Raw genomic sequence first — 26362 nt, 5'->3', positions numbered from 1 at the left:
CTTTAGAGAAGAGTGGATTAGCTGCTGACACCGTCTATCTGGCAAGAGGACCAGAAAATAAATGTACCAAGAGAGACTGCGAGAGAAACATGGGCAGAGAGAGTGGAGGGGAAAAGGGAGGAATATTTGAAAAGCGAATGCAGGTGGATGGGAGATAGGACTAAATGTGGGCACACATCTATGTAATTTACTCTGAAATGTTTCTACACACTTGTCAGGATTGTGTTGAAACCTGTTTCAGCTGGACAGCCACTGCAATTTGGCACCTTATAAGATATGCTCTGCAGTACAGAGTAAACACTGCTAAAATCCTTGTCACAACTATTTTCATCGATGACCAGGCCTTTTATATAAATTCACACATTATATTATATATACATTATCAGGGTTTTGTTGTAGTTACCTTAGCTATGGTCTGTGAGTTAGCGAGACTCTCCGAGAGGCGAGGATAGGTGTAGGAGCTGTACGGATGGGCCTGTGGAGGGTGCTTGAAAGCGCCGCTGGCTGCATAGGGGACATTTGGCTCCTGCAGCCCGGAGCCTGACCGAGATCGCTGCCTGATAGCTGGCGTAGGGCTGGTCTGCGTCACGTAGGAACTCTTGGGTCGCTTTTCGTATTCGTCCCGCAGGCCACCATAGCTCCACTCACTGTCTGGGTAGTTGATCTGCTCACTGTGTAGTGAGGCACGAGACGGCGTGCCCACTGAAGTGTCCCGGTAGTCCTGACTGGACGAGCCCCCTACAGACGCCCGGTAGTAGCCACTGGAACCCACCCCGCTCCCCACGGTGGAGGCCACCTCATCGGCTGAGCGTCCTTTGCTCTCCAGGTAGGCGTGATAGTCCGGCGGCATCTTGCCATAGTCTGATCTTTGGGGCATGGCGTCTGGGTAGAAGTGGCTGCGTATGGGGTGCGAGTGGCCATTCTGCTTGGTGAATCGATAGTGCCTCCCCACTGCCCAGTCCCCATCTATGGAGAAGCTCGGCTTGCCAGGATCCAGCGAGAAGTCCCTGCTGGTGCTGTCTAAGTCACAGGAGTAGCGGGAGTAGTAGTGGTTGAACCCGTTCTCCTCCGGGGCGTTGGGATGACCACTGCCTGAGGGTTTGGAGCTGCTTCCAGCCTGGTGGGCACCCGGGGGGCTCTCTTTGCGCAGGGAGTTGGAGCGTGTCACTGAGATGTTGTCGAACTCTTCTAGCAGGCCGTTGATGGATGCGTCTTTGGGCGGCCGGTTACCTCGAACGATGGTCTATAAGAAGAACAAACACATTTACACTTAACATGCAGAGAGTCGGCTGCCTGAGAGATGGATGGAGACAGCCCTGATACTGTGGAGCTGCAGGACATTTGATTTCAGCTCAATCATTCCTGGCTGAAAAAAGAAAGATGAAATGAAATTCCACTTAAATTAACTAAAAACATACATTTTCAAGTCTGGAATTTCAATGAATGTGTATCAGGGCTTTGTGACAAGTATGAAAGGAATCATAACTTGGGATAAATTAATGCTGGTGTTTGTCACCTAAGAGGATCAGCAGGCACTGGTCTACACAACCACTAGTTGTTGTGAGATGAGATGCAGCTAGAAGATGCATGAAGATAAATTGCGGGATGTCTCGGGTGATAAAAGGAAACCGCTGGTGGGTTTAAGGAGAAAATTGCTGCCCCATTTCCCTTGTAACAGATTAGCTTGATTTTCAGCGGGGCTGATCAGGAAACATTAATAGTCGTGACGTGTGGTTCGGAGCTCGTGAGGCACGCGAGCATGCGCTTGCACACACAAACTGAGAGAGGGCGAGGAGGAGAGAGAGACTGAACACGTATGCTCACATCTGCTTCAAAGCAGCGGCAGCTTAAACATCAGGGGTGCTGCTTATCCCCTCCTACCTTGTGTTAAGCCCTTTACACGGCTGTGTCGTGAGTCATGGGGAACTGGTGCCACAGCTGTATGCATGGTGTGTGTGTGTGCACTGCTTATTTTTTCATGTGGACTGTTAACCACCTCCACACGGTGGAAAAAAAACCCACCAGAGCGTTGGCAAAAGCCGCCAGGCCGCAGACACACGGCTTTTATCTCCTCTCCCTCTTGGACGTGACAGGAAGGACTGCATTAGAACAATGGAAACATGTTGCGTGACTGCTGAGCGCTGAGAGGAGGCTGAGCTCTGGGGATTATTTGAATTTCAAAATCTTACATAATCTAATTGAGAGCTTTTTGTCGTGATCAAACAAAACTGCAAGATTTTATTTATTTTCGGCCGCGTTGCAGTGGTGTTTTCTCTGTATTATACAGCCTCCCAGTATTCCAAGTAATAAAAATCTTCCCATCAACATCTTGTCAGTTGTTATATATTTTGTACACTCTCAGTTCCCTTACAAATCCTTGTGTGCTTCGACATCCCTACTTTCTTTTCCTCTCCTTGTATCCATGGTGTACATCATGGAAGAATTTTTCTTGCATCTTGATGTTTTTATGCTTTCAGTCATAAACCATATTCAGGCGCTTCTGAGACATTGTTTTTTGTTATCTGTATCAGCAATGACATGATTCTCAAGTTCGCGGAGTTGAGCTTCACTGAAACTTCAAGGTGAACAGTTGTTTGTGCAACCAAGCAAATAATGGGAATTGCACTAGTTCCAAGTAGTTATTACGTTAACTTGAACGCAGCCTGCCAGTTTCACAGCTGTTTGAATCCCACCGGAGCAACCTTTTTGCCTTTTGTGAAGCCTTACTACGACAGACCTATTGTATTGTTCGCCTGTTCCACACTCGTTAGCCTTTTCCACATCAGAGGGTGTTTGCTGAACTGCACATTAGCCCCGACACTGTCACATCAGCAAGTTGTGAGACACCCTTTGACAGCGCTCACGCCTCGCTGTCCGTCACGCGGCTGTCATACTTGTCTCTTTCACGGTTCGTCCGTGTCACATGTGCTGAGGCAGAGTCTCAGAAAAGCTGGGATAATCATCAACACTGAGCAAACATTGTGTTGACACAGGGATACATTTAGTAGGCTTCACTCGGCTACCTGCAAACTGCCCTGCTGTCGTCTCATTCATCCATGAGACTGTGGCTCACACAGTCTATAGAGGCAGGATTATCATTTGCTGAGACTTGATTGATCCTTATAAAGGCAACCTCTCTTCAATTCCAGTCGTCAACAGGAAGGTCAGAGTTTTGCTCAAAGATACACTTTAAGATATGGGTTCTTTTAGGTGAATTAAATCTCTTTTGCTGTCATGTTTATGATTTTAGCTGAGTCTGCCAGTCTCTGCAAATCAGAGCAAAGAAGAAAAAAACTTAAAAAAGCACAAATAGTTCCCTATTACCATTCGATGACATAAGAGATTTTCAAATACCATTTTCAAATCACGTTTCCAATTCCTGGACTTTGTGTATCAGCCGATACCTAAAAACAGTACTTTCCAGGGAATGGAAAATTGCTTTTTAATCTGGGTGGAACAAAAATACTTTAGACACTTGGTGTAGGATCGTACCCCGATTTGCGGCCTCCTCAAACCAGAAGAAAACAGTACAGTGGTACATCTCTAAATGGAATATGCAGATATTACTCAATAAAATATATTACATTGAATTATTAGTGCAGGTTACCATGGTGACAGCCCTTACCTTGTATTTAACATCTCCTAGAGCAGCTGTAATTTGTTAGTTGTACTAGTTCCCTTTCTGTTTTGCTTTTTCTACAGAGCAGATTATAGTGTCAATGTAAAAGTAGGAGGGCTCTCTTCGGAAGCCTCTGCTATTTCCTAGATATTTTATTTCTCTCCTCTATTTTGTGACTTGGTACGCCCCCGCCCCCCCCCCCCCCCCCTCTCCTTCTTTAACACTCCACTTGCTCTCCTCTGTGTGAGAGCCATTGGCTGCTTGGTGCCATGAACTGGAACCCAAGGTGAAATGGCCTATAAAAGCAGTGAGTTAAGTCAGGCTGAGAGGCTGAGGCTGCAGGAAGGATGGTCTTTTAAAAGAGGTGGATGAGTAGAAATCTATCAGGCTCCGGACAGATGTTGCAGTGCATGGAGCGGACTTGGGCTGACATCGTCAAATCACAAAACATATTAAAACTCTCACATGGGTCTTTTTCATTTTGTTACACTGCATTTTCTGTAGGAAATACGACTCGTGGCATAGAGGATATTAATGAATGCAAATAAATATTCTACCAAAAAAAAATGCAGCTGTTATTGTGATGAGAGTTATCCCCTCACTTCCTCTAAACAGAGCTTTGAGTGAATCCTAAAATGAGTCACATCGCATTACTCTATATGGATGTTGGTGATTCAGCTAATTCAATTGGCAGACTACAGCGGGGAGTGTCAGTTATCTAATAAAACATCATCATCTCCATTTGGTTCGGAATCAATAAGACTGTGTCACGGAGCGTGACAGGTACAGCGGCTGGAGAGAGGCGACGAGAGAACAAGGGGGTGAATGAAAGCTGAGGAGGTGATGGAGGAGCAGAGGGGAGAAGGAGACCGGGTTAATTGTGTGCCAAATCACTGTCAAACGTCCCGGCATCGGCCCTGGAAATCTCCACGTTCATTTGAAATAGGTAGCTGATACTGGCGTCTGTGCCCCCCTCCCCCGTTCTCCTCTCCCCTCTTACTCCCCCCACCGCCGTCCTTACAGCTCTGCGAGCCTTATGCACAGGTTGTGTTCAGCGGCGGCTGTGACAGCAGCCATATTTCACTAGCGTGCGGCGTTGGCCTGTCCTTTGGTGATAAGCTGTAATAGATCTACTCTCTCCACTCACCACGGCCAGTTCAAGGTAAGCACAGGGGGGAGGAGAGGAAAAGAAAAGAAAAGAAAAGAAAAGAAAAGAAAAGAAAAGAAAAGAAAAGAAGAGGAGAGGAGAGGAGAGGAGGGGAGAGGAGAGGAGAGGAAAAACTATGAAAGGAAAGTGAATCTCATAAGGAGAGGAAAGGAAAGGAAAAGTAGGGAAAGGAAAGAAGATAATGGGAAAATGACTGATGGGAAATGAGAGGGGTTAATAGCATATGTGGCAGAAGTGACCAAGAAATAGGCAGAATGATGCAAAAACAGTGAAGAAGAAACCGAGAAAGAGCTTTGAACATAGAACAAGAAGATCCCAGAAAGGAAAGGGTGCTGAAGGGGTGAGAGGGGGTGGGAGTGTCGTGGAACAGGAGCCATGAAAAATGAGGCTCGTTGGGAGATAAGGGGGGATTAACCTTGCTGGTAATGAAGGGAGGATGTGATGTGAAGATGGAGGAGGGAAGAGAGGGGGAGATAATTAATGAGCTTGCCCTTCCTGTGACTCCTCGCCAGAGCCCTGGTTTGGAGGCAGCGCTTCACTGGACAGCAGGGTCCCGGGACAACTGAGGCCGGAGCAGGAGGAGAAGGAGCTGTGCACAGAGCGGTTTCATTTGATTGAGTTTCTGCAGTTTGCCGGAATCTGCATATAAAACAACTTCTGCAAACGTTAAAGCAGAAGCCTTTGATTCAAAGTAGAACTCCCATGTGAATTTTGTTTGAGAAAATTGGCAACTCTCATGAAAAAGTTTTCAAATGTGGTAAATCAAGAGAAAAAGCTAAAAACTCTTTTAAAACTTCCCTTTTGACATTTCTGAGATAACATTTTGAAAGAAACACGCTCTGACAAACATTGCTTGAATGTAAAGATAATTTTGTTGACATGACTTGATAGTTAGTAGTAGCTAGGACATTCAGGCTAAAAACATGGTGTAAATGACATCGCTTCGAGTCGGGCTTACAGACACTTGGATGAAGCCACATGGAGGCAGTATATGTTTTTTTTATGTTATGTTTTTTACATTTAAATAAATGGTCACCATTTACTTCAAATGTATTGGTACTTCCCCCCTCCCTCCATCTGCATAGTGGTGAGTAGATAATGAGTACATTTTCATTTTTGGGTCAACTTTCCCTTTAAAACCCAATATAGTTGGAATGTTGCAAGGTTTAGTCCATGAAGTTCTGCAGATACTTTCCAGTGTATTCCAGTTTGTGATCCTATACTTGCCTCAAATACAGGATATAAATTGCAAACAAGTTCTATATATACACGCACACACGCGCACACACACACACACACACACACACACACACACACACACACACACACACATGCACAACAGGGGCAGGTGTGTAACGCCTCCTCTTCGCGTGTCTTTAGTTACACATGAAAGCTCATCAACCTACCACACCCCCACTCACCCTTTCTGCCTCGCACACACACACAAGCTGTGGAATACCGCCTACTCAAGACACCCACTCTCAAATCCTGCCTGTACTCAAACATACACACAGAAATGATATTTTTCCCCACTGGGACATGTTTGTTGACATGTTGTTCTTAACAGTCGTACATGATGAAACATGTATTAGTACAAGAGAAAGAGTGTATTTGTTTCTCCTCCTTCACATCTCAACAGTCTCCCTACGTCTCCCTCTGTCTATTAAATCCCAGACACCACCTCTACTCTGTGAATTTTGGTCACGAAGCACACTGCAGCAAGCAAGTACGCGTGGGTATTTACACACTCACACTCTCACACACACACACACACACACACACACACATACACACACACACACACACACCAAATGATAAATGTATGGTACTATTCTAGTCTAATCAGCTCAAATCCATTTGAGGTTCAGTATATTGTCCAAGGACACCTCAAAATGAAGACTGGAGGAGACCGGCGGGATCGAACCACAGCCCGCTCTCCCTCCTGTGCGACGGCGTGCCTCTACTGCCGCCACTGCCGCACCTGAAGTGCAATATCCCTTTGCATCAGCTACCAATTTGTGAACAGAGGCTTCCTCACTGCCGTCTGAGAAAGATAATATCAGCGAGCCCTTGAGACAAAGACTCTACCCACGACTCTGTGCTGAGAGTCTCAATAAGAACAGAACATGACCTACAGTGCCGACTAATGAATGATCCGATCCAACTACCACGGATGATGCATAAACAAAGAGCAAAGACGGTGTTTGTGTAAAAGCATCCATCACTCACAGTGATAAAAGTAGCTGGGTGCATTATCTCTGCTCTGTATCAGGCTCATCTGTGCAGGTGATACTGCACGAGACAATCGCTCCTATCGTTTCTCAACAGTCTGTGGATTCATGCTGAACGTAACATGGATTTAAACAGATGATCTCACACGATTTGGGTAAGTACTGAGATTATAGGATGTTCTTATCCTCTATCCCTCTCTGCTGGATGGACGAGGTAAAGGGAACAAGCTGCTGCAAAGCTGAAATAATAGCAGCGCCGCAGTTGTAATTATCCCATAGATATTACACCTAATTTGTGGTTATGATGTGTATCTTGTCTTTTTAGCTTTTTGTGTTTATTGCTATTTTTTGTATTTGCTTTTATTTACTTTCTGTGTTTTCTGTACCTATGTAAAGTATCTTTGAGCATTGTTATAGGCACGATAGAAATACAAAACACTATTATCATTATAGTTATTATAATTGATTATATTTGTTTTTCTATATAATATCTATATAATTAGATATAGTAGTATAGGAGCAGTGGTAGTAGTGGCATTATTTTTACTATTATCATTTAAATGTATTTGTCAGAATCCCGACCTGTAGATGCAAAACTTGGCAGATACAGTCAACACATAACCTACTACAACTTCCCAAAAAAATACATCAGCTGACCTCATGGTGGCGCTGTAATAACAGTTTTTACAAGTTAGAAACCACTTGTTCCCTCCCCTAGATTCTGTGGATGATTTTGCATTATTTGTGGCATAGGAACCTTCCCTCCCTGATCGAAATATAACATGAATAATATCCAAATTATTCTACAAGTCTTCACAGCTTCTACATCAGACAGGTCACATGTTCACACTATCCCATCATGTATGATGTTGGGTGTTAAAAGCAGAGGTTAATAACCTGATTTGCCACTTTTCAAACTCATTCTCTGTGAAGCACTGATCACCAGGACGAGTGTTTTAGTAGATTTGAGACCATTTGTAAACGAGAATGACAAACAGAAGGGCACAAAGCTCTGCCGAGGCCCAACTGTAATGAACCCTAATGAAACCATTTAAATACAATAGATCTAGACTTTTATTTGGATCTATAGAATATCAGAATACCGTCTTTAAATGCCGGGTTTTTCAGCAAGAACCATTAACTATTCTGTGAGAATCTATGATCCGCCCCCTACCAATACCCTATCCTTCCACTGGTAATCGGTCCAGTAGTTTCTGTGCAAGGAAATTAATCAAAAACTGTAAAAACAAATTGAAAAGATCATCCCGAAACTACCACACAGTTGTATTTTCATGTGTCTCCTTAGAGATTCAAAACAATGGTTTTGTGATGTGAAACATCTGAAAAGGAGCCATACGTTTTTTACTCTCCCATGGCAGCAGTGTTTGTATTTCATTTCTGAGGGCCGCAGGAAGTAGCTTGTGCTCTGCTGCCCTCTGCTGGTCCGACTCAGTATTTCAAACCTGAACCAGAACATTTACTGTGAATTAAAATAAGCGTGCGTTAAAATGATGTGGATGTTAATTTCACTGATAAAGAGACAAAGTGCAGTGAGGCCTCTGGTAATAAGTTTCCCTGAGGCACATATCTCGGATCTCAGATATTAATTACAATGACTAATCCTGACCTAGAAACCCCGGCGGGATGTGACCTCAGATCAGTCTGCAAGCTGACAGGTTGACCCACCTGTATTACTTCAGCCGAGGACGTGCAACATTTTCACTTTCAGTTCTTGACATGTTATTAACCAAACTAGATGAGGTCTCAGCAAACATGAACAAAATTATTCAAGGAGCGGCGTTTTTGGAGCATTTCCATGATTAATAGGCTGCGAGCTGACCCGTTTCCTCAGGCCATCCTGCTGCCTGTTAGTTACAGAAGCTAATAACCATCATCTCAATACGCCGAGCGGAGGCTGTACTGAAGAGAAATACTATCATGTCACGTGTGTACCAGTCAAAGCTGACTTGAATTTCTTTTTGCTGGAGACAATGTCTTACAGCAAATGTTTATGCATCTCAGGGGCAGTTCTGACTGCACAATAGATTTTTGGAAGTGTTTCCTTTTGACTAATCATTTAAAACAAGCAATTTGAAGAAAAATCGAAAGGTTCAATACTGCTAAATATTCAAAAAGAGGTTTGTCAAGTGTTCCTTTGAACTTTGACTCATAAGTCGAAAAGTTGGAGACTAATGTGATCTTAATACAGAGACACATAAAGTGACTTAAGAAAAGGCTCATATGATTGTACTCAGACTGGATCCATTGTTAATACAATTTAAGAGTGTGTTAGGAATGTAGGTATTCACTTTGCAAAATACATGAAACATAGCATACAGCTTCCTCTGCTAGTCACTCCCAACTGACTTTGGATTTATTGTACATCATTTTGTCAAACTAAAGAAAAATATGAATGATGCTACATAAACTTCTCTCTACTCTCAATTGTTTTTGAAGGACTTCTTAAATATTGTCATGGATCATTAGCAAAGAAGGTTGGGATCAACCTATATAACAGCTTTCATCCCCTTTTTTATATATTTGAATGACCTATATGACTACTTATATATTTGAATAGCATATTTCTCCAGCTGAGGGGGTTTCATTTTTTGGTCACATATGCAGGTGTGTTTATTTCTGGAAACCTCTGATGGAGGTTTTCAATGGGCTTAATGTGTAAAGAAAGTATTGTGTACATGTGTCTCATGCTGCTGTAGGCAGACTGTGGAGACCCTGCCTCTAGCTGGCATTGCTACTATTTGTGTCCATCTTTTTTTCCAGTGACACGATGCCTCCGACCCCCACAGCTCCCGGCAGCTCAGTATGACCCAGTCACCTCTGACCTCAGCTGGTTATAGAGCCTTGACTACCAGCTCCAGGATCCATGAGTGACACAGGGTGCAAACACGTGGAATGAGGGATGATTTCCAGCAAAATGGATTAGCTGAGGGGGCATAATGAAATACAAACATAAACTCAGAGCAAATCCCCCGACCTTAAGCATATTGGTGCGGTAAAGCCTGGACAACCCTCTAAGCACTGGCACATTTAGGCTGATTCAGAAACATAGCAGGCAGAAGACATAATACCAGTAAAATAACAAACAGCAGCACTCTGTCTTTCCCTGTGTGATAAGTGATGTGAACTAAATTACTTTTCTTTCCAAGGAGTTTCCAAATAAGTCTGTCACTGTCTGAGAAACTTTCTGATGTAAAGGAGGAGAGAGGAGAGGAGGCAGAGAGCAAGAAGAAGAAGAGGAGGAGGGGATCAATTAGACGTCCCTTATCTTCTTGTCAACTCAGAGGCAGATAAACAGACAGCTGCCCTCTATAGATTAATTACACAACAGTGCTCATTAATCTGAGCCCTGTCAGTCTGTAAACAGCCCCTACAACACATCACTACCCCCACCGTCCTCATCCAACTCTCACTTTACTCCATTTCCCTCTCATGCTACTCCCTCTGCTCCACTCGTTATTATATCACTCGCATGTAGCTAAAAGTAAAAGTAGAGTGAGTTGAGATCAGTCTCACAGAGCTCAAAGCATCTTAAGATTGACACTGAGACCAATGTCATGAAAACAGTAAAAAGTCATATTCACTTGTGCAGTCATTTTGAAAATAAAATATTCTTTCTCTCAAGTTTTTTAGGGAAAAGGCTACATGTTATTTTACAGGGGGATGATCAGAATATCACAAGGAATGTGAAGCACCTTGTTAAGTAATACTTTAGTATGAGTTTCAGAAATAACAGAATATTTTACTTTTGGCTCATCAGCATTGTATTATCAAAAATATTAGGACTTTTAATAATTTGTGAAGAAATATTGTACAAGAATCTGTCTACTCTGAAAAAGAAAAAACACACAGACTTGGAGAAAGTTGCCTGTTTTGAGGTGGAGGAAATGTTTCTTAGTGATTGAGGTCATCATCGGTTTCGAGTGTGCGTCATTCAAATGAAACATAGTCTTTCAAGTCACAAGACTGAGATTTGTTCAAGATTTTGGATCCAAGAAGAGTGAATCTCTGGTGAGCACACGTTCTTCTTGATGGTTCTTTCCACAATTTCCTTTTAATTTTTCTTTAAAACATGAAGACTTTTTCTCTCAATAAATTACCACTTTATTCTTGTAATATTAATGAATCGAATACAATGCTCACTCATTGCACTCACTGCAACTGAAGTGATGATAGATGGATCACAACCCGATTTTCATTCAATATTTTTTTACAATGGGGAAAAAGGAATTGTGTGATTTGAACAGCAAGTTGTAGTTTGTCTTTCTGGCCACACGAGGCTACTGCAAGTCCAGTCATTAAGTAGCATGTGCTGAAGGAGAAACCAATGTTGAATGAATGTTCTCACTTATGACACTGATTTTGAAATCACTAGGAGGATGCAGAGATCCTCATTCATACTCAATTCATAGGTCACAAAGTATCAATGTGTCGAAGAAGATTAAGGCTTTTGAAGAGTCACATTTTCTCATTAAAGAAATTGGAGCGCTTCGCAAATCCATTACAAACTTGCAGCTTTAAAAGGGTGACTCACCAATCACTTCATATTTTAATATTTGTTCCTGCAACAATCTATTGCTATTTAAAATTCATAGTTTAAATGTCCTTCCAAAAATCCCACATGCAGACACTGAAGGATGGTTGTTAGCCAGGACATTTTGAGCTGCCCTGGCATGGTGAGTTGCACGTTACCGAAAGCCAAAATTCCCTTCCACCCCAACCCGCCAACTGTGGCTCTGCAGCCTCTGTGAGAGGTGAGAGTGCGGCCGTGAATGGCAGCAGCGAAAGAAGACAAAGTGAGCAAGCAGAGGAGAGGAGGAGTGGAGAGGAGGAAGGAATGAGAGAGGTCTAAATCAATGCCATCCACTTCAGCTCAGTGCCAAGAAAGACAGATGCTCTCTCTATCTGTTTGCATGTGTGTGTGTACGCGCACACGTGCATGCATGCATGCTCAGACACACATATCAATCAGGAGTTATCTTCCTTCAAGTCAATATCTGCTTTGACCAGTTTCAAGGCAGATCAATTTGGAAGATGGAATGTAAGACACACTGAGCCCAATTCAAATTAAACCTGAAATTAAAACGGGTATCGATCACGGCATCCAACTTTCTTTTTTGTCCATTAAGAAGTTGAATGAGAGCCACAGTCACTGTGCATGATGAGCTGGAGAAGGAGCACAGAGGCAGTTTGGCAGATTCTACTCAAAGAAAAACTGTATGCTGTGTGTGTGTGTGTGTGCGTGTGTGTATGTGTGTGTGTGTGTGTGTCTGATGGAGGAGATACTTGTACATAATTTAAATCCATATTCTATCTTCCTACAAAATAATCTAATAAAATCTGATATGGGTTTGAGCTTGAACTTTTGAGGAGGAGACATGTTGGAGATTCTGAACCTGCCCCACATTTAACCTCTTGTCAGAACCTCCCTCCCTCTCAGTCAGGGCAGTCCGCTGCCTTGGAGCTCGCCCAGTATCATTAATACACGCTGCAATAAAACGCCTCCTCGAATTGGCATCTCTGTGTGTGCATGTCAGAGCCCTAGCGGCCCACTTCACTATTCAATAAAGAAACAAGTTAGCATTTCTACCCCTGAAGCAAGGACTGGGTGACCCTGTTAAACCAGACACACTATCTCCGCTCCATATGTATACATGCAGCAAACCCAGCAAAGCTACAAAAATAACTCCTGCCGTGCAGCGCTCAGAGCACGAGTCTCCATCTGTCAAGAAGCATGAGAAAACAACCTGCTCCCTCATTGCACAGCTATAATTCTTGGCATGTCACAGTTTAGTGTTGAAAATGCAGCACGAATAGAAACAGGTTTAAACACGGTCTAAATATGTGACCTGATCTCTGGGGAGTCAGCAGTACAAACGCTGAACAAATGCTGAACGGAGACGTTACAATAGTAAAATCTTACGAACTGGCAACATCGGGGTTTGTTCTGCTGTGTGTGTTTTCACAAAGTGTTGGCAGAGAGAGCTGAGACTTGTTGCAGAAGCCAAATCTGCATAGCCAGCATACCAGTGTGCAGCCTTGGCTCGCACCAACACACAAACATTCAAACAGCCCACCTGTAACTGTTTATGAATCGTCTGTGGCCGGGGTCTTACTGCCACCGCCTCTTCGGTCCTCACCACTCCCACCACCTGCCTCAGCTGTGCTCTCGCCGGCTCTCTGGGCCCCTCGCTCGTCCCACCGGCCCCGGCCCCGATCTCCGCCGCTCCTAGACCCCCAGCCATAGCCAGTGGCTCAACCCGGCTGCAGCATGCCTCCAGGCTGGATCGAGTGCAAGTCGGGCGCTCTACACCCACAGCAGCCAAGCGACTCAATGATCGAGTTTCCACTTCTGGCACCGGCCATCAAGCTGGTGGGGGCTATGGTGGCTGTGCTATTACTGACCCACTGACATTTACAGTAGCGCTTTACCAGTTATCACCTTGTCGGTTGTGCCTGCTATCGTGTGCTGTCACTTACTTTATCTCCCTATGAGCCACAGTGAAGACATAATCGTTTTTTGTGATTTAAGTCACTGAAATACAACCTTTATGCATGAATTATAGTAAAGAAGTAAACTAAAACGTTTCACACTGTTAAATAAGGATTTTCTTAACAGTGCACCTTACAAATCTGGGTGCATTTTAAATAATTTCTCTCTATGGTTGAGATATTTTCAGTGAGGCTATAATGGGTTTGACAGCAGCGAGATGTTTATGTGCAGCGATCTGAAATACCACCAGCAGCTCTCTCCACCTACACGGGTAGGCAGTGGACTGGAGGTTGTCAGCAGTCCTTCTGGGAAATGTAAGAGATCACAAGAGAGAAGAGGAAGAAAAGAATACAGGCTCAACAAAGACTGCTATATCTGTAAAGGAGTCAATCCAAAGTTGGATTTTACATAAGTCTTTATTTAGGAAAACAGAGTCCAGCCGATTAATCACCTTGCCCATATTATCGGCCGTTTTTGGCTTATTGGAGTCATATTGGTGAGTATCGGCATAAGGCCAGAATTTCCCTGATATATTCATTTAGAATATTACCTCTAATAGCAGTGGAGACTACTTCAAAGTGTATTGAGTGTGAACGGGCAGTGGGGTTTGGGACTACTTCTCCAAAGATCGTGGTGTCGTTGTCTGCAATACCTTTAAAAGTAAAAGCTCACGTGTCTATATCGGATATTTCTTCTGCCCTACTAAACATCATTATGGAAATATCTGATTATCTTAATATGGATCAGCCTCCTTCATCACAGAATCAACGTGCATGCACCATACATGCACCAGAATTGGATCCCTTCCTGCAGACTGTGTCTTTAAATCATGAAAACCTGTGGCTCAACTCGAGGCTGTAAATCTATTCTCACATTAACGTCCCACTCGCATGGCATGAGGCTGAAACTGATATCATTACTCGCACTGTAGCTGTAAGTGTCAAAATACACACTAATCAAAACTGGATTTAGGTGTTATTTAGAAAAAAAAAAGAGCTGTTAGTGCTCTGTTGGATTTGTTGACGCGAATAAAATGATGCGTTCCGATATCAGAGGGGTGGATTGGAGTTCATTCAGGAGGGGAACATGCTATTTGAAAATAAGGAGAAATATGCAACTTAGATCACGATGCACAAATTATTCCATTTATCCCTCCAGGTTCACTTATTATCCTCTCTTTTGCTACAGTTAATGTAGCATGACGAGGAATAAGCTGGTCTTTTATAAAATCCTTACAAGATGTTTTTTCTTTTTTCTCTAACAAAAAGGTTTTCTCTGCTCACTGAGGCTGATGTCGATGCCTTCAGGCTGTTTGATAGCCCTGGGATCAAGACAAAGTATTTAAACAGCTCCTATGTAAATCATGCACTGGAGAGAAAAAATTAAATGGACTTACATTATCTCTCATTTAGCATATTTACACTTTCTGCAGCAAACTGACACTGATGTACAGTTTATGCATCTTCATTCAGTATGTTGCTGAGTATAATCCACCTTTAACTACCACTGACCCTGACCTTGTGTGAAGGATATAAACTTTTGCTGTTTATTAGAATCCCATTAAAACGGCCCTGTTGCTAATTACCATCGTTTCCGCCCTGCTTTCTTGAGCACTTTATTTTGTCACAGTCATTGTCGGGTTATAAAAGTTTTGATCCATTTTTCTAGACACAAATTACTGACGTCGTATTACAGTATTAGAGGTGGACGGACAACCACAAAAACAAAATGTCTTAGACCACTGGCTGAGGCATGAAAAATGGTAACAGGACCAAGCCCTCACATGCTAACACATGCATGTCAACACACACACACACACACACACACACACACACACACACACACACACACACACACACACACACACACACACACACACAAACACACACACCATTCCAGTAAATTACCTCCTCAGCTCGACAGGAGTCTGGAATTTGAGTGTGTCAAAGTCAAAGTGCAACATGAAGCTGCCATTAATAGCCACGACAAAATGCTAGTGCTAATGAATGCAACGCATTAACACGCGTGTAGCCTTTGTGTCACACACCCACCTACACAGACACACTTGAACCATGCATGTCCGCATCAAACCAAGAAGTGCAACATAACAACATGTTTTGAGGTTGACCTACTTCTGGTACACTTGCTCCAGAACATCGAACACTTCACACTGTCAGAATGGAGAAGCTTTAAGAGCACAATGTTTAAAACATGGAAATATAATGTTAGGACAGGGTGTTAGCCTCAAGTTTCGGATTAGCATGTGTGCTGGGGGCTGAAGAAGTGGGAGAGGAGAGAAAAGATGAGAGCCAAAGCTTTAAGCAAAACTAAAGCTCAGCTGTGAAGAGCGGTCTGACAACAAGACTACAAGACGGGTGAATGCACGATGAACGCACAAGCCAGAGGGCAGAGGTAGTAGTTATTTCATACTTACACACACACACACACAAACACACACACACACACACACACACACACACACACATGCACATACGTAAACACGCACACACACACACACACTTTTGTTGACCTTTTACAGTTTACTATTCGTCTGCACGGTTTGGTGGGGACAGCACTGGAAGTCTGCCAGACTGGAAACCACCTCACCCATGCCCACCTGGTGTGTTCATAAACACATACACACACACAGACACACACACTTAGAGGACAAGGCTGGGGGAGTCTGCCAAGCAGAGGAAGCCTTGTGTCAATCAAGTGTCAGGGCAACCAGGGGAGAAGGATATCAGGCCATGGGTGAGACACTAAAAATAAATATCCCTGCCCACCTTGAGAGTCAGACACACACACACACACACACACAAACTCACTAGCAATGCATGTGCATACACACTACCGTCATTAAATTGACATAAATATCATTCTTTCTGCATGCACACGGCTGTGCAAGATCATCTGGATTTGACAAGTGTCGGACCCACACTTCTAAGTAACATCAAACTCCTTAATAAAGACTTCGACTACAGCCCAAATCAGATGGGTAATTTTCCTCGATGGAAGTCTGGGTGATTTTGATACGGCTCATGCAAATTTTACTATAACATTTGTGAAATCCACTTATAGTAGTATCTAAGGAGTAACTAGAGTTATGAAATACTGTTTGTATACTTGTTGGTCCACTTTGGGTTTTAGGATTTATCTACACTATTATTTCTTTGAATTGATATTTTCCTCTTTGTTCAAAACAATAACAAATCTCTGTCCACACGACCTTCATTTTACAAAATATCTCCCTCCAGATAAGAACAAAAACACCTACAAATATCCAAAAAAGCTCCTCAGAAGGCAACGATAGTCTCCATCAATGATACAACAAATACCAGAGAGGAACCTTGTGAGCACGCTCAGTGACCTTATTCTCCTGTTAACCCGTATAGCCACCTCTTTTGTTGATGTATCTGGCGCATGCTCATTACAGAAAGCAACAGTTGACATGTGCAACGTAAGCTGTCACCTCTTAATGTGACAATAGTAATATTATTACTGTCTTTCTCCCTCAAATGCACAGAAATTCCCAAATTAAACTTGCTTGTACGTCCTTTCAACCAATTCATGTTTGAGGAGAGGAGAGGAGAGGAGAGGAGAGGAGAGGAGAGGAGAGGAGAGGAGAGGAGAGGAGAGGAGAGGAGAGGAGAGGAGAGGAGAGGAGAGGAGAGGAGAGGAGAGGAGAGGATAGTTGTAGAAAGGATCCTTCTAGCACGTGTGAGCCCTTTCTAACCTATTTTCTGGGGGCCCACAACACAGCAGAATCAGTTGTCATGGCAACATGCACTTCAGATCTCATCACCCATCATCATCCCCATTATCATCATCATTATGATCATCATCATCATCATCATCATCATCATCATCATCATCATCATCATCATCATCATCATCATCATCATCATCATCATCATCATCATCATCATCATTATCAATAGTGCTCCATAGCAAAGGGGAGAAACAAGGGAGCATGCTGCTGCAGTTTATCTAGTCTTTTCTGGGGAGGCTCATGCGGATGGAACAAAAGGAGAGTGGAGATGGAGTCTAAGAAAAGACTTGGCAGAGCAATGTAGTCATGTATGTCATGTGTGTGGAGTCATTCTCGAGCGTTTCTCCCTGTTCCTGCTGACACACCACCTCCACCTGAATGCATGACAGCAGGCACTGGAGGAGAGATGTGGAAACAAAACAGCAAAGTTGTGACTGAACAAAAAAAAAAAGGAAAAGAAAGGAGGGTTGAAACCAGAAGGGAAGAGGATGTCATACTTTGGGCAACGGCGTTTCGGAAGACCGGACTTTCTTGGGAGATATCTGTGAAGAGAGCAAGAGAATTATTGTCTTGTTTCCCCCTCTTCAGAGATATCTCCTGTGGCATATTGCTGTTCTCTGTTACAGGACTTTAGTGGATGTCTGAGCACATTATTAGACCTGTAAGTGGTTCCTCAAAGATTATGCACAGTAAGGTAGCTTAATGCTCACACTAGTGCATCGTGAAAGATTAAAAGTGAGTCGGTTATGGGACAAGGGATCTTAACATCTTATCAAGGTCAACAGAAATGGTGTAAGCAGGTGTTGTAACACACACAAGCCAAAGGGTCCCTTTGTTCAGAGCTGGGGGGCACTGGCCCACTGAGAGCCTGGAATATGGGTCACACGCAGTATGATGGGACCACAGAAGGTACAATGGAAGAGAAAAGAAAAGTCACAGTTTAAGCAGTGACCCTGTGAAGACCCATGAGGCCTAATACAACCTGCAGTATGCAAGAGAAGGCCCCTCTCACAGTGCAAAATAATCACTTGTTCTGCTACAACCCAGAGAAAGGTGCACAGAAATAATAATCTTCACGTTTATAAATGACATCTAACATTATCTATATCAAATTTCAGTTGCTTAAATAGGTCGATGTGACATGTAAAGAAGAACCAATGAACAACAACACATCAGAGGAGACACTCAGAAGGTTCGGAGACAAGAGGAGACACACAATCACAGTCAAAGTGGGGAAAAGGAAGGCAAATAGGGCCGAATGAAAAGGGAACTCAGTTTGCATTAGGGCTTCTGATGATTTTGGTTTGATTTAATACATAGGTTTAATAAGGTAGTGTCATTAAAGCTGCATTGAGCAATTTTTGACCAGCAGGGGGCAGAAGCTCTTTGAGTTTATTAAGAGCTTGTGGTTAAGATGTGTATCGTAAGTCTCAGCGAAGTATCTATGTAATATTCACTGGCCTATGTATTTATCCTACGTTTTGCACATGGTTTGGGTCTTTTTTTTCTTTCTTTGATAATTCATAAAATAAGTTATAACATACAATAAACCCTTGTTACAGTAAATGGTCTTCAGATACTCAAATTGATACTCTACTCTACCTTTTTGTTTACTTCAGTTGTCTGCGGCTGAGCTGAGATAGTTAAGGTTTGATATACAAACCATTGAAATATGACGACACTGTATTGTAACTGTAGCCAAAGCAGAGCAGACTCATTGAAAAAGTATGGGCTGATGTTAAAGGGTATGCATTAAACAAATTAAGTTCTTGGTTAGTTTGGTTTGTTAGTCATTTTTTTTAAATGTTCACAAAGTTTAGGGGAAACAGCAATGATTGTAAATGAAAGCCAAATGTTTAAGGTATGACATTTTGTCATGTCTCTATCTTCTTTGGAGGCTGAGAAATTAAGTGTTTGTAAATGTTGTCAATTCTGTCAGCTCTTCAGAAAACCCTCAGGTTTAAGGGGGTCTTTTTCAAAAAACACTTTTACGGTGCTTTCATATTTGGCAACTTAGGTCCAGATGGGTCAAATGTTGTATGAGGGAGTCATTCAATGTTACTTTAATATCAAAACAATGCTCAATGCAGCTTTAAAGCAATATCATTTATATTGATATGACTATAATCTTATATGTGAAATGGAAAATTGAACAGTGTGAAGTAGCCAGGTGGCAATGGATAATTTTCTATTTTGCCTCTGAGGAAAGACAACATAGTGTAGCAAGGGGACAGTGAAAGTAAAAAAAACAGCTGCACAGAGTGAGATTGCAAAGAAAGAAAAGAAAAATGAACAGATTTTAGACAGTGGACTAAAAAAATGAGGATTGTGCAAATCTAAATTTGTACATAAAGACAGAGAGAGGTAGGATGTGGGTGAGAAACGGAAGAATGAAGAGTCCTTGTTACTGATTTGTGCCCCAGTGCTCAGGCCTGCGCCCTCTGTCTATTCACTCTCTACCTTCATTGGTGCCAGCTGGATGGGGGTGATATAGGAGGGGTCCACCATGGGCTTGGGCCGGTTGGCAGTATCCGCCAGGAGACTCTGCCATTGCTGCGGCAGCCCGGTGAACTTCTGCTCCCGCGGGTCGAAGCCCGTGTGGACCCGGTGCTCGAAATTAGACGGAGCAGAGATCTCCAGCCGTTTCTTCTTCTTCCCAAACATGCTGGAAAACCCTGGCAAACCTGGACAAAGAAAGAAAATAGCTGAAGATTAACACTCAAAACTCATTGCTGCACTGCAACTTATTCTTATTCTGAAAGGCAACACAATTTCTCGCCTTTCATTTCAATCTGTCTTCCTCAAACTCCACTTCCTGTCTAGTACTTTGACATTAGCCGTGTCTCAATTCAGAGCTGCATCCTTTGGAGGCTGCATTTGAAGCATTTCCCATTTTGAAGGCTTCTCTAAATGCGTCCCACAAATCCCCGATCAAACAGGGGGATCCCTCTCGGACCAACCTATCACAGTTTTCATTGCAATCTGTTTTTTAAAGAGGTAATGACGCAAGTGACAAGACGTTTAATGCTGAAGTATCAAGCTTAAACTCAACCAAACCAATGGGCATTTAAACATACTCCACCAGAATTGGGTCCCAGCTTGTGAATGCTGTATGTGGGTGGACTGACACTATCATGTGGAGTGGACACAGGCTAGTGTTATTAATCCAGTTTGAATCAATGCTTCATCAAATTGAAAATCCCAAAATATAACATAACATGAGACATGCATCATATACGGTAATATTGCACGCACCAGGGCACAAGCAATTGCTATTTTTGACATCTAATTAGCACAGTGATCTGGTCTTTAAAGAGAAACTGCGTACTGTGTTCAGAGTATTGATTAATGACTCCTCCATGTAAGGTTTTTTTAAAGATGAAAATGTCATGAAAACAAGTTGTTTCCCTCCAGCTCAACTTGACAAGCAAACCATAAAATGCCTCATAAAACTAATCACAAAATCTCATAAAAGTAAAAAAAAAAATCCGTATTTCAAGAGCGTGTAACAACAAAAATGCATCAAGATTTATCAAACTATTTATCACTCCCTAATAATCATTCTGACAATTAAAAAATCAATCAATTAGGTTGTGCCAATCAGGGCTGCAAGCTGCATGGTTCAAGCGTCCCAGGTCGGTCAGGCTGATTGGCTGCAAATGCTGGCTTTATACGGAAGGTTTGTTGTTGTGCTGTTACGCACTCTGCTGCTCTGTAGAAAGCCACTCTCTGCCCCAAAAAGCTGCAGGATACAAACACAAAAATGAAAAAGCAACAAAAACGTGCTAAAAAACCAAGTGAACACTTTGGTTATATAATATAAGCATCCTAAAAACAAGCTGATGCACTGAAGCAAAAAAAGAAGACTTTTATATATTTTTTATATGAGGTTTGATAGTGGTGTACAGTGTGCAGCTACTGTAAGATGCCGGCGTGCATGGCAGCTGCACTGCTCCAGCCTCCATACCAAGAGGAACTGTTTGGAAATCCCACTGTGGTTTGGGTGGGTGCATGATGTCCAGTCCCAGGAACAAAATGTCATGCTGTTGTTGTTGTGCCAGTGAATGGAGCCTATTGTGTCCCTTCCTTCTAGAAGGCATTGTCCTCAGAGCAAAACAAAGTCATCCTTCTTCCTCCTCCCCTTTCGTATTTTCCCTCTCCCGCCTCTGTTATGGCTTACAGATAATGTTAGCTGTGCCAGTCCATACCGGTAATTCCTGCATTAACATATATTGTACATGTGCATTATACTCAAAACAAGCAAGAAACCTACGCTTGAGCAAACATGGAGGGTAAGGATTGAATATCTTGAATATTTGCCTGTTGGCTACACCCCACCCTCCTCATTAACTGTTGCGTTCAAACTTTCAGTTATTTCACGCTGCCTATGCAGAAGAGTGTTTCAAGGGACTTCTGGGACCCCAGGCAAAAGGTACCTGGGGGACCCTACATTGAACCAAACCAACTAACAAAGTCAAATGTCCTTCCAAGCCATCAACACAATCATAGCACAACAGAGGATTAGGAAGGACACTGCTGCCTTTAGAAAGCTCAATACTGGATCAGGTGTTGAGTCACAGGTGGAAAGATCATTCAACAGGCAGGTTTCGAGAACTCTGTCCTCTAAGTTTGCACTGAAAGATTGTGGGTAAGTGTGTAATTTTTAAGTGTGTAATTTTGAAAAATACAAAATGTGCATTATTTTAGAGAAAAGAAAAGATATACAGTGTTTTAGCCAGAGCAGAACATTTGACGTTTATTGTGATAAATACTTTTTAAACTTTAACTGTGTCGTTTTTAGTATAATGAGTTACAATAATATATCTAAGGGCAGGGTGCATCCTACAAAAGCCTCCACCACAGCATGCATATTATAACTGCAACTAATAGAAACTATCTAGAGTTACTGATTTAACGAACAAAAACAGAAGTAGGCTGGAAAACACACATGGCAATTGTCTATCTTGTTCCATTCCATTGTCTGATTAACTTGAAAACACAACTTGAATACTCTTAACAGGTTTCCAGATAACCAGCAAAAAAAAAAAGTCAAACAGTCCACAGCCTGTGCTGAGCCACAATTCTCTTATGCAACGCAGACATGTCAGCAACCCTCTCCACTTTTGGCAGATGTCCACCGAATCTACACAAATCGACCCGAGGCTACTGACTTTGTTACTATTTTTAGAGCAGGCATAAAACGGCTTCAGCGGTTTAAATTTGAGATTGGAAATTGATTTCCCAAGACAAAGTCAATAAAGACAACATCAAGGATAAGGCTGAAAAACAACTCTTGGGAGAGACAAGTGTGACAGAAGGCGATGCTCAAATATTTGGTAAACATCGGCTATAAAGTGGCTTTCTGCAGTCACCACACTGAGACACACAGTGACTAAATGGGGCTTGATTGCAGCCTTGCACTGAATCATCATCTGACACACGCAGTAGCTGAAGCCCTTTTTTACCTAAGAGCAACACAAACACACACAAAAAAAAACCACATCCCATAATGCTAGAACCCAATCTGAGCCAGATGTGAAGGAGACTGCCTCTAAGAACTGTTTCTAATTGGGTGTATGAATGGTGGGACTGTTGGTGAACCTCAACCAGGTAAAACCAATAAAACAACAGTAAATTGATAAATGACTACGTCTGCTGTAATGTTAGCTGCAAATATTAGCATGTCCGGCTAACTTTCTGAAAATACAGTGGCTTTTATAGCATTTATATTAAGATATTAGGAGGTAAAAAAAATAATTATGATAACGATATAGTGGCCGATCTGTACATATATAAAATTGATTTTTCAATCATATCTGTAGGGATTTTCATGTCAAAATCAAACCATCAAAAGGAATCAAGATTTCCGTTTGGTGGACAACCTGATTTATCTCCTAAGCCACAGTCTCCCCTGACAGAATCCAAGAATCCAAAACTTCTTACAGTAAACAGCAGGAGACTTGACTGTGCAGACAGCTGGGTTGAACTATCCCTTTCTTTTATCAAAATTTAATTTCTTGATGGATAAAATGTACGAGAAACACCCTGTTTCCCCGTCTCTGTCTCTCAGCCACATGGAAGCCCCTGACCTAGATGGTACATCTTGGGAATGAGATTATTAAAGGCTAGTGGGGCTTAAGTAGTCTAGGCCATGCTCAACTGCTAAGACACACAACAACACATGTGCACACACACATACACACATAGTGAATGCATGTAAGACAACAGATGGAGGTGAACGTATAGGCAGTCGTGCTTTACTTGAAGTTGAAGTTGAAACAGGTTCGGACTGAAGTGTACTTTAAGGGTAGCCGCCACTGGGAATTGCCTGTGAGCAGAGGCCATAGGAATATATGTACTGCTCAACCTCTCCTGGCTGCCACATATGCACCTCTTCAGCCGTAATTTATGGGCAGGTTGTGAAGCACTTTGTGAAGTTTCAGACTTAATGCCTGCAAGGTTATTCTGCCAAAGAGCAGCAATGTCACTCCGATGAGAAATTGCACCTGTTAATATACGGCAGAGATTCTGAAACTGCATTATTCTGCAGTGTGCGTGTCAATGTGTGTAACACTGTGTGAGCTGTGGCTGTGTGTTTTGTGTGTATTCACTCATAAAACACAGCTCTAAGGCCTCTGGTGCGGAGTGCAGCTTGAATAACAAAAAATTTAGATTGTTCTGCCCCATGAATATTTGCCCCATAAGTTTGTGAAAGCAATATATTTTTATTTTCCCGTCACACTTGTGCATGATGTTACGAGAATCCTTATATAACCACGTGTGCATATACACAAACCATGACTTTCACATCCATTACACTCAAAACAGATACATACTCAGTCATGCATGCAAACACATACGTATATATATAGTGGATGAACCTGGACAACACACACGCAAACACATGCATATCAACGCATACACACAAACCTACTTAAAGGGGCGACTAGTCCCAGGGCAGAGATCCTGACTCCCAGGCTGATTTGTCTCCAAGCCATCTGTCACCATCTGATCCTCCACAGGCATTTCCCCTTTTGTACAACAACACCTCAACAGACACACACTTTCACTGGAAGCTGCCCCATGCATGCTACAGTCAAACATGGACTCATTGCGTGTGTGTGTGTGTTGGTGTCGACTTGTACCTTGTACGTATAGTGCATCTATTTTGGTTTCCCATGCCCATGTTAGCACTCAGCATGGCGTAATCGTGTTTTCAAAAACAGCACATTTATTTTGTATCCTTTAGATTGTAATTTTGAGGCATAATCTGGTATTGAGATGCAAAGCATTCACTCATGCACAACATATGCAAATACATTTCATGCATAATTTAAAATGAAACATGAAAAGGACACAAATTCCTGCTGATAAACAAGCGGAGGGAGGGGCAGCGCTCCCTTCCTCGCTCGCTGCTACAGGGAAGAGGAAGAATTCCTAATTTAATTAAAAAGGTCAAATGTTTCAGAGCCAAAAAGAACAAAAACCTGAAGGAACATTCTCACTCAAGGTACGATTCTTTTCCTCAGTGTGGCTTTACGTGGTTTGAATGACAGAAGCTGCACAAAGCGAGACGAAATTTGCTCCTGCATCATTAGCGTCTCGGTTCTGTGACTGCTCGCTTCTTTGTCCTGCTCGCCTCCGTAGTCTGCTGTTCGGCTCTGTCCCATTTGCGTTCACTCCTTCTCCCCAGACCTCACTCCTTCAGATGATTTAATTGGCCCAAAACACTGTTAACACAGACGTTGGATCGCACCTTCCTTTCCCTGTGGATGTATTTGTAGAGCAGTGAACAACTTCAGCCAGAGAAGCTATTTATCACTTGCATACTGTTTACAACATGCTGAGAAGTTTGTAACATCGCTCCTGCACATCCTGTTAAAAGATGTGATGATCCAGAGGTTGCAGCATGTTAAATTGTTATACTTATATTTAATTCTCTCCTCTTACCTGGAAACAAACTGATGGTTTCTTTCAGCCAATCAAAATGCTCGGGATAAGCCATGACGAGAGAGTCCGGGACAATCAGAGCCTCCTCCCAAGTGTTTAGATGTGAAATTGCCCTCCTGATAAATCCATTATGCACCTCAATTTTCTTTCAACGAAACCTGAAACAGTGAGTCCCCGGCTTCAACCATGATTGCTGAATTATGACCAGCAATTCCCGAGAGGAGCGACACTTCAGTGACTTCATCGAACTGACAAATCAGGTCAGATCCAGGACCCTCTGCAGCCCCCACTGAGCTCCTGCTACTACTACTACTACTACTCCTGGTCTGCTGCTGCTGTGACTCCTGCTGCCTGCATGCTCTGATAACTCCCAATGTGAGATGTACAGGGCAGAGAAAAAGTGCAGACGCCAGCAGCCAGCAGCCCGAGCCAAGGCACGGCCAGACAGCTTAAGCCCAGACCCATCCCATTTCACTTTCATTGTTTGTCTAACAGGGACAGACCGGCCGCGTCCCAAACTTACCACCCTGCAATGTGACCTTCATCATCCTCCTCCCACCTGTCTGTCAACTGAACCACAAAAACAACAAGGGAGCGCAAGTGTCTTCTGTGTTCCCACAGTCCACATGCTGGCGTCTGTGTCCTGCCTTCCTCTGTCACACACACACACACAAATGTCTCCCACTGATGCCCGCTTGTGTGGATATCAACTTTGGTGTCAAGTGCACCACCACCAGGCGTCCTATCGCTGCCTCTTTCACAAGGCAAATCACACAGAGGGAGACAGATAGTGTGATGGAGGAGATAAGACGGAAGAAAGAGAGGGAAACAGCTGGTGCAGTCAGCGGCTGTGACAGAACCTGGCCGCTTGCCGACGCTAAGGGGACGTTTAGCGGTGGCAGTCACGGAGAGGCCCTCTGCTGAGGGCAAACACACACACGCACGCACGCACTCACACACACACACACACACACACACACACACACACACACACACACACACACACACACACACACACACACACACACACACACACACACACACACACACACACACACACACACACACGAGAACAAAGCTGTGAGGATCACACTCTACAGTAAATTCTCCC

General features: G+C 43.0%; 1 protein-coding gene across 1 annotated transcript in view; it reads right to left on the bottom strand.

The window, feature by feature from the left end:
• The window catches only part of pak5 (p21 protein (Cdc42/Rac)-activated kinase 5), a 37574-nt gene extending 12268 nt beyond the window's left edge, over positions 1–25306 (bottom strand). The window contains exons 1-4 of the mRNA XM_061091693.1: positions 25252–25306; positions 19762–19985; positions 17799–17843; positions 404–1243 (exon numbers count right to left, since the gene is read on the bottom strand). Coding sequence (XP_060947676.1) covers positions 404–1243; positions 17799–17843; positions 19762–19985; positions 25252–25306 — 1164 coding nt within the window. The remainder of the gene's footprint in view (positions 1–403; positions 1244–17798; positions 17844–19761; positions 19986–25251) is intronic.
• Positions 25307–26362: the final 1056 nt, after the last annotated feature.

Source organism: Limanda limanda, chromosome 18, assembly GCF_963576545.1.
Source record: "Limanda limanda chromosome 18, fLimLim1.1, whole genome shotgun sequence".
NCBI lineage: Eukaryota > Metazoa > Chordata > Actinopteri > Pleuronectiformes > Pleuronectidae > Limanda > Limanda limanda.
The sequence above is the reverse complement of the archived record's forward strand: the minus strand, read 5'-3'. Positions and strand labels throughout refer to the sequence as shown.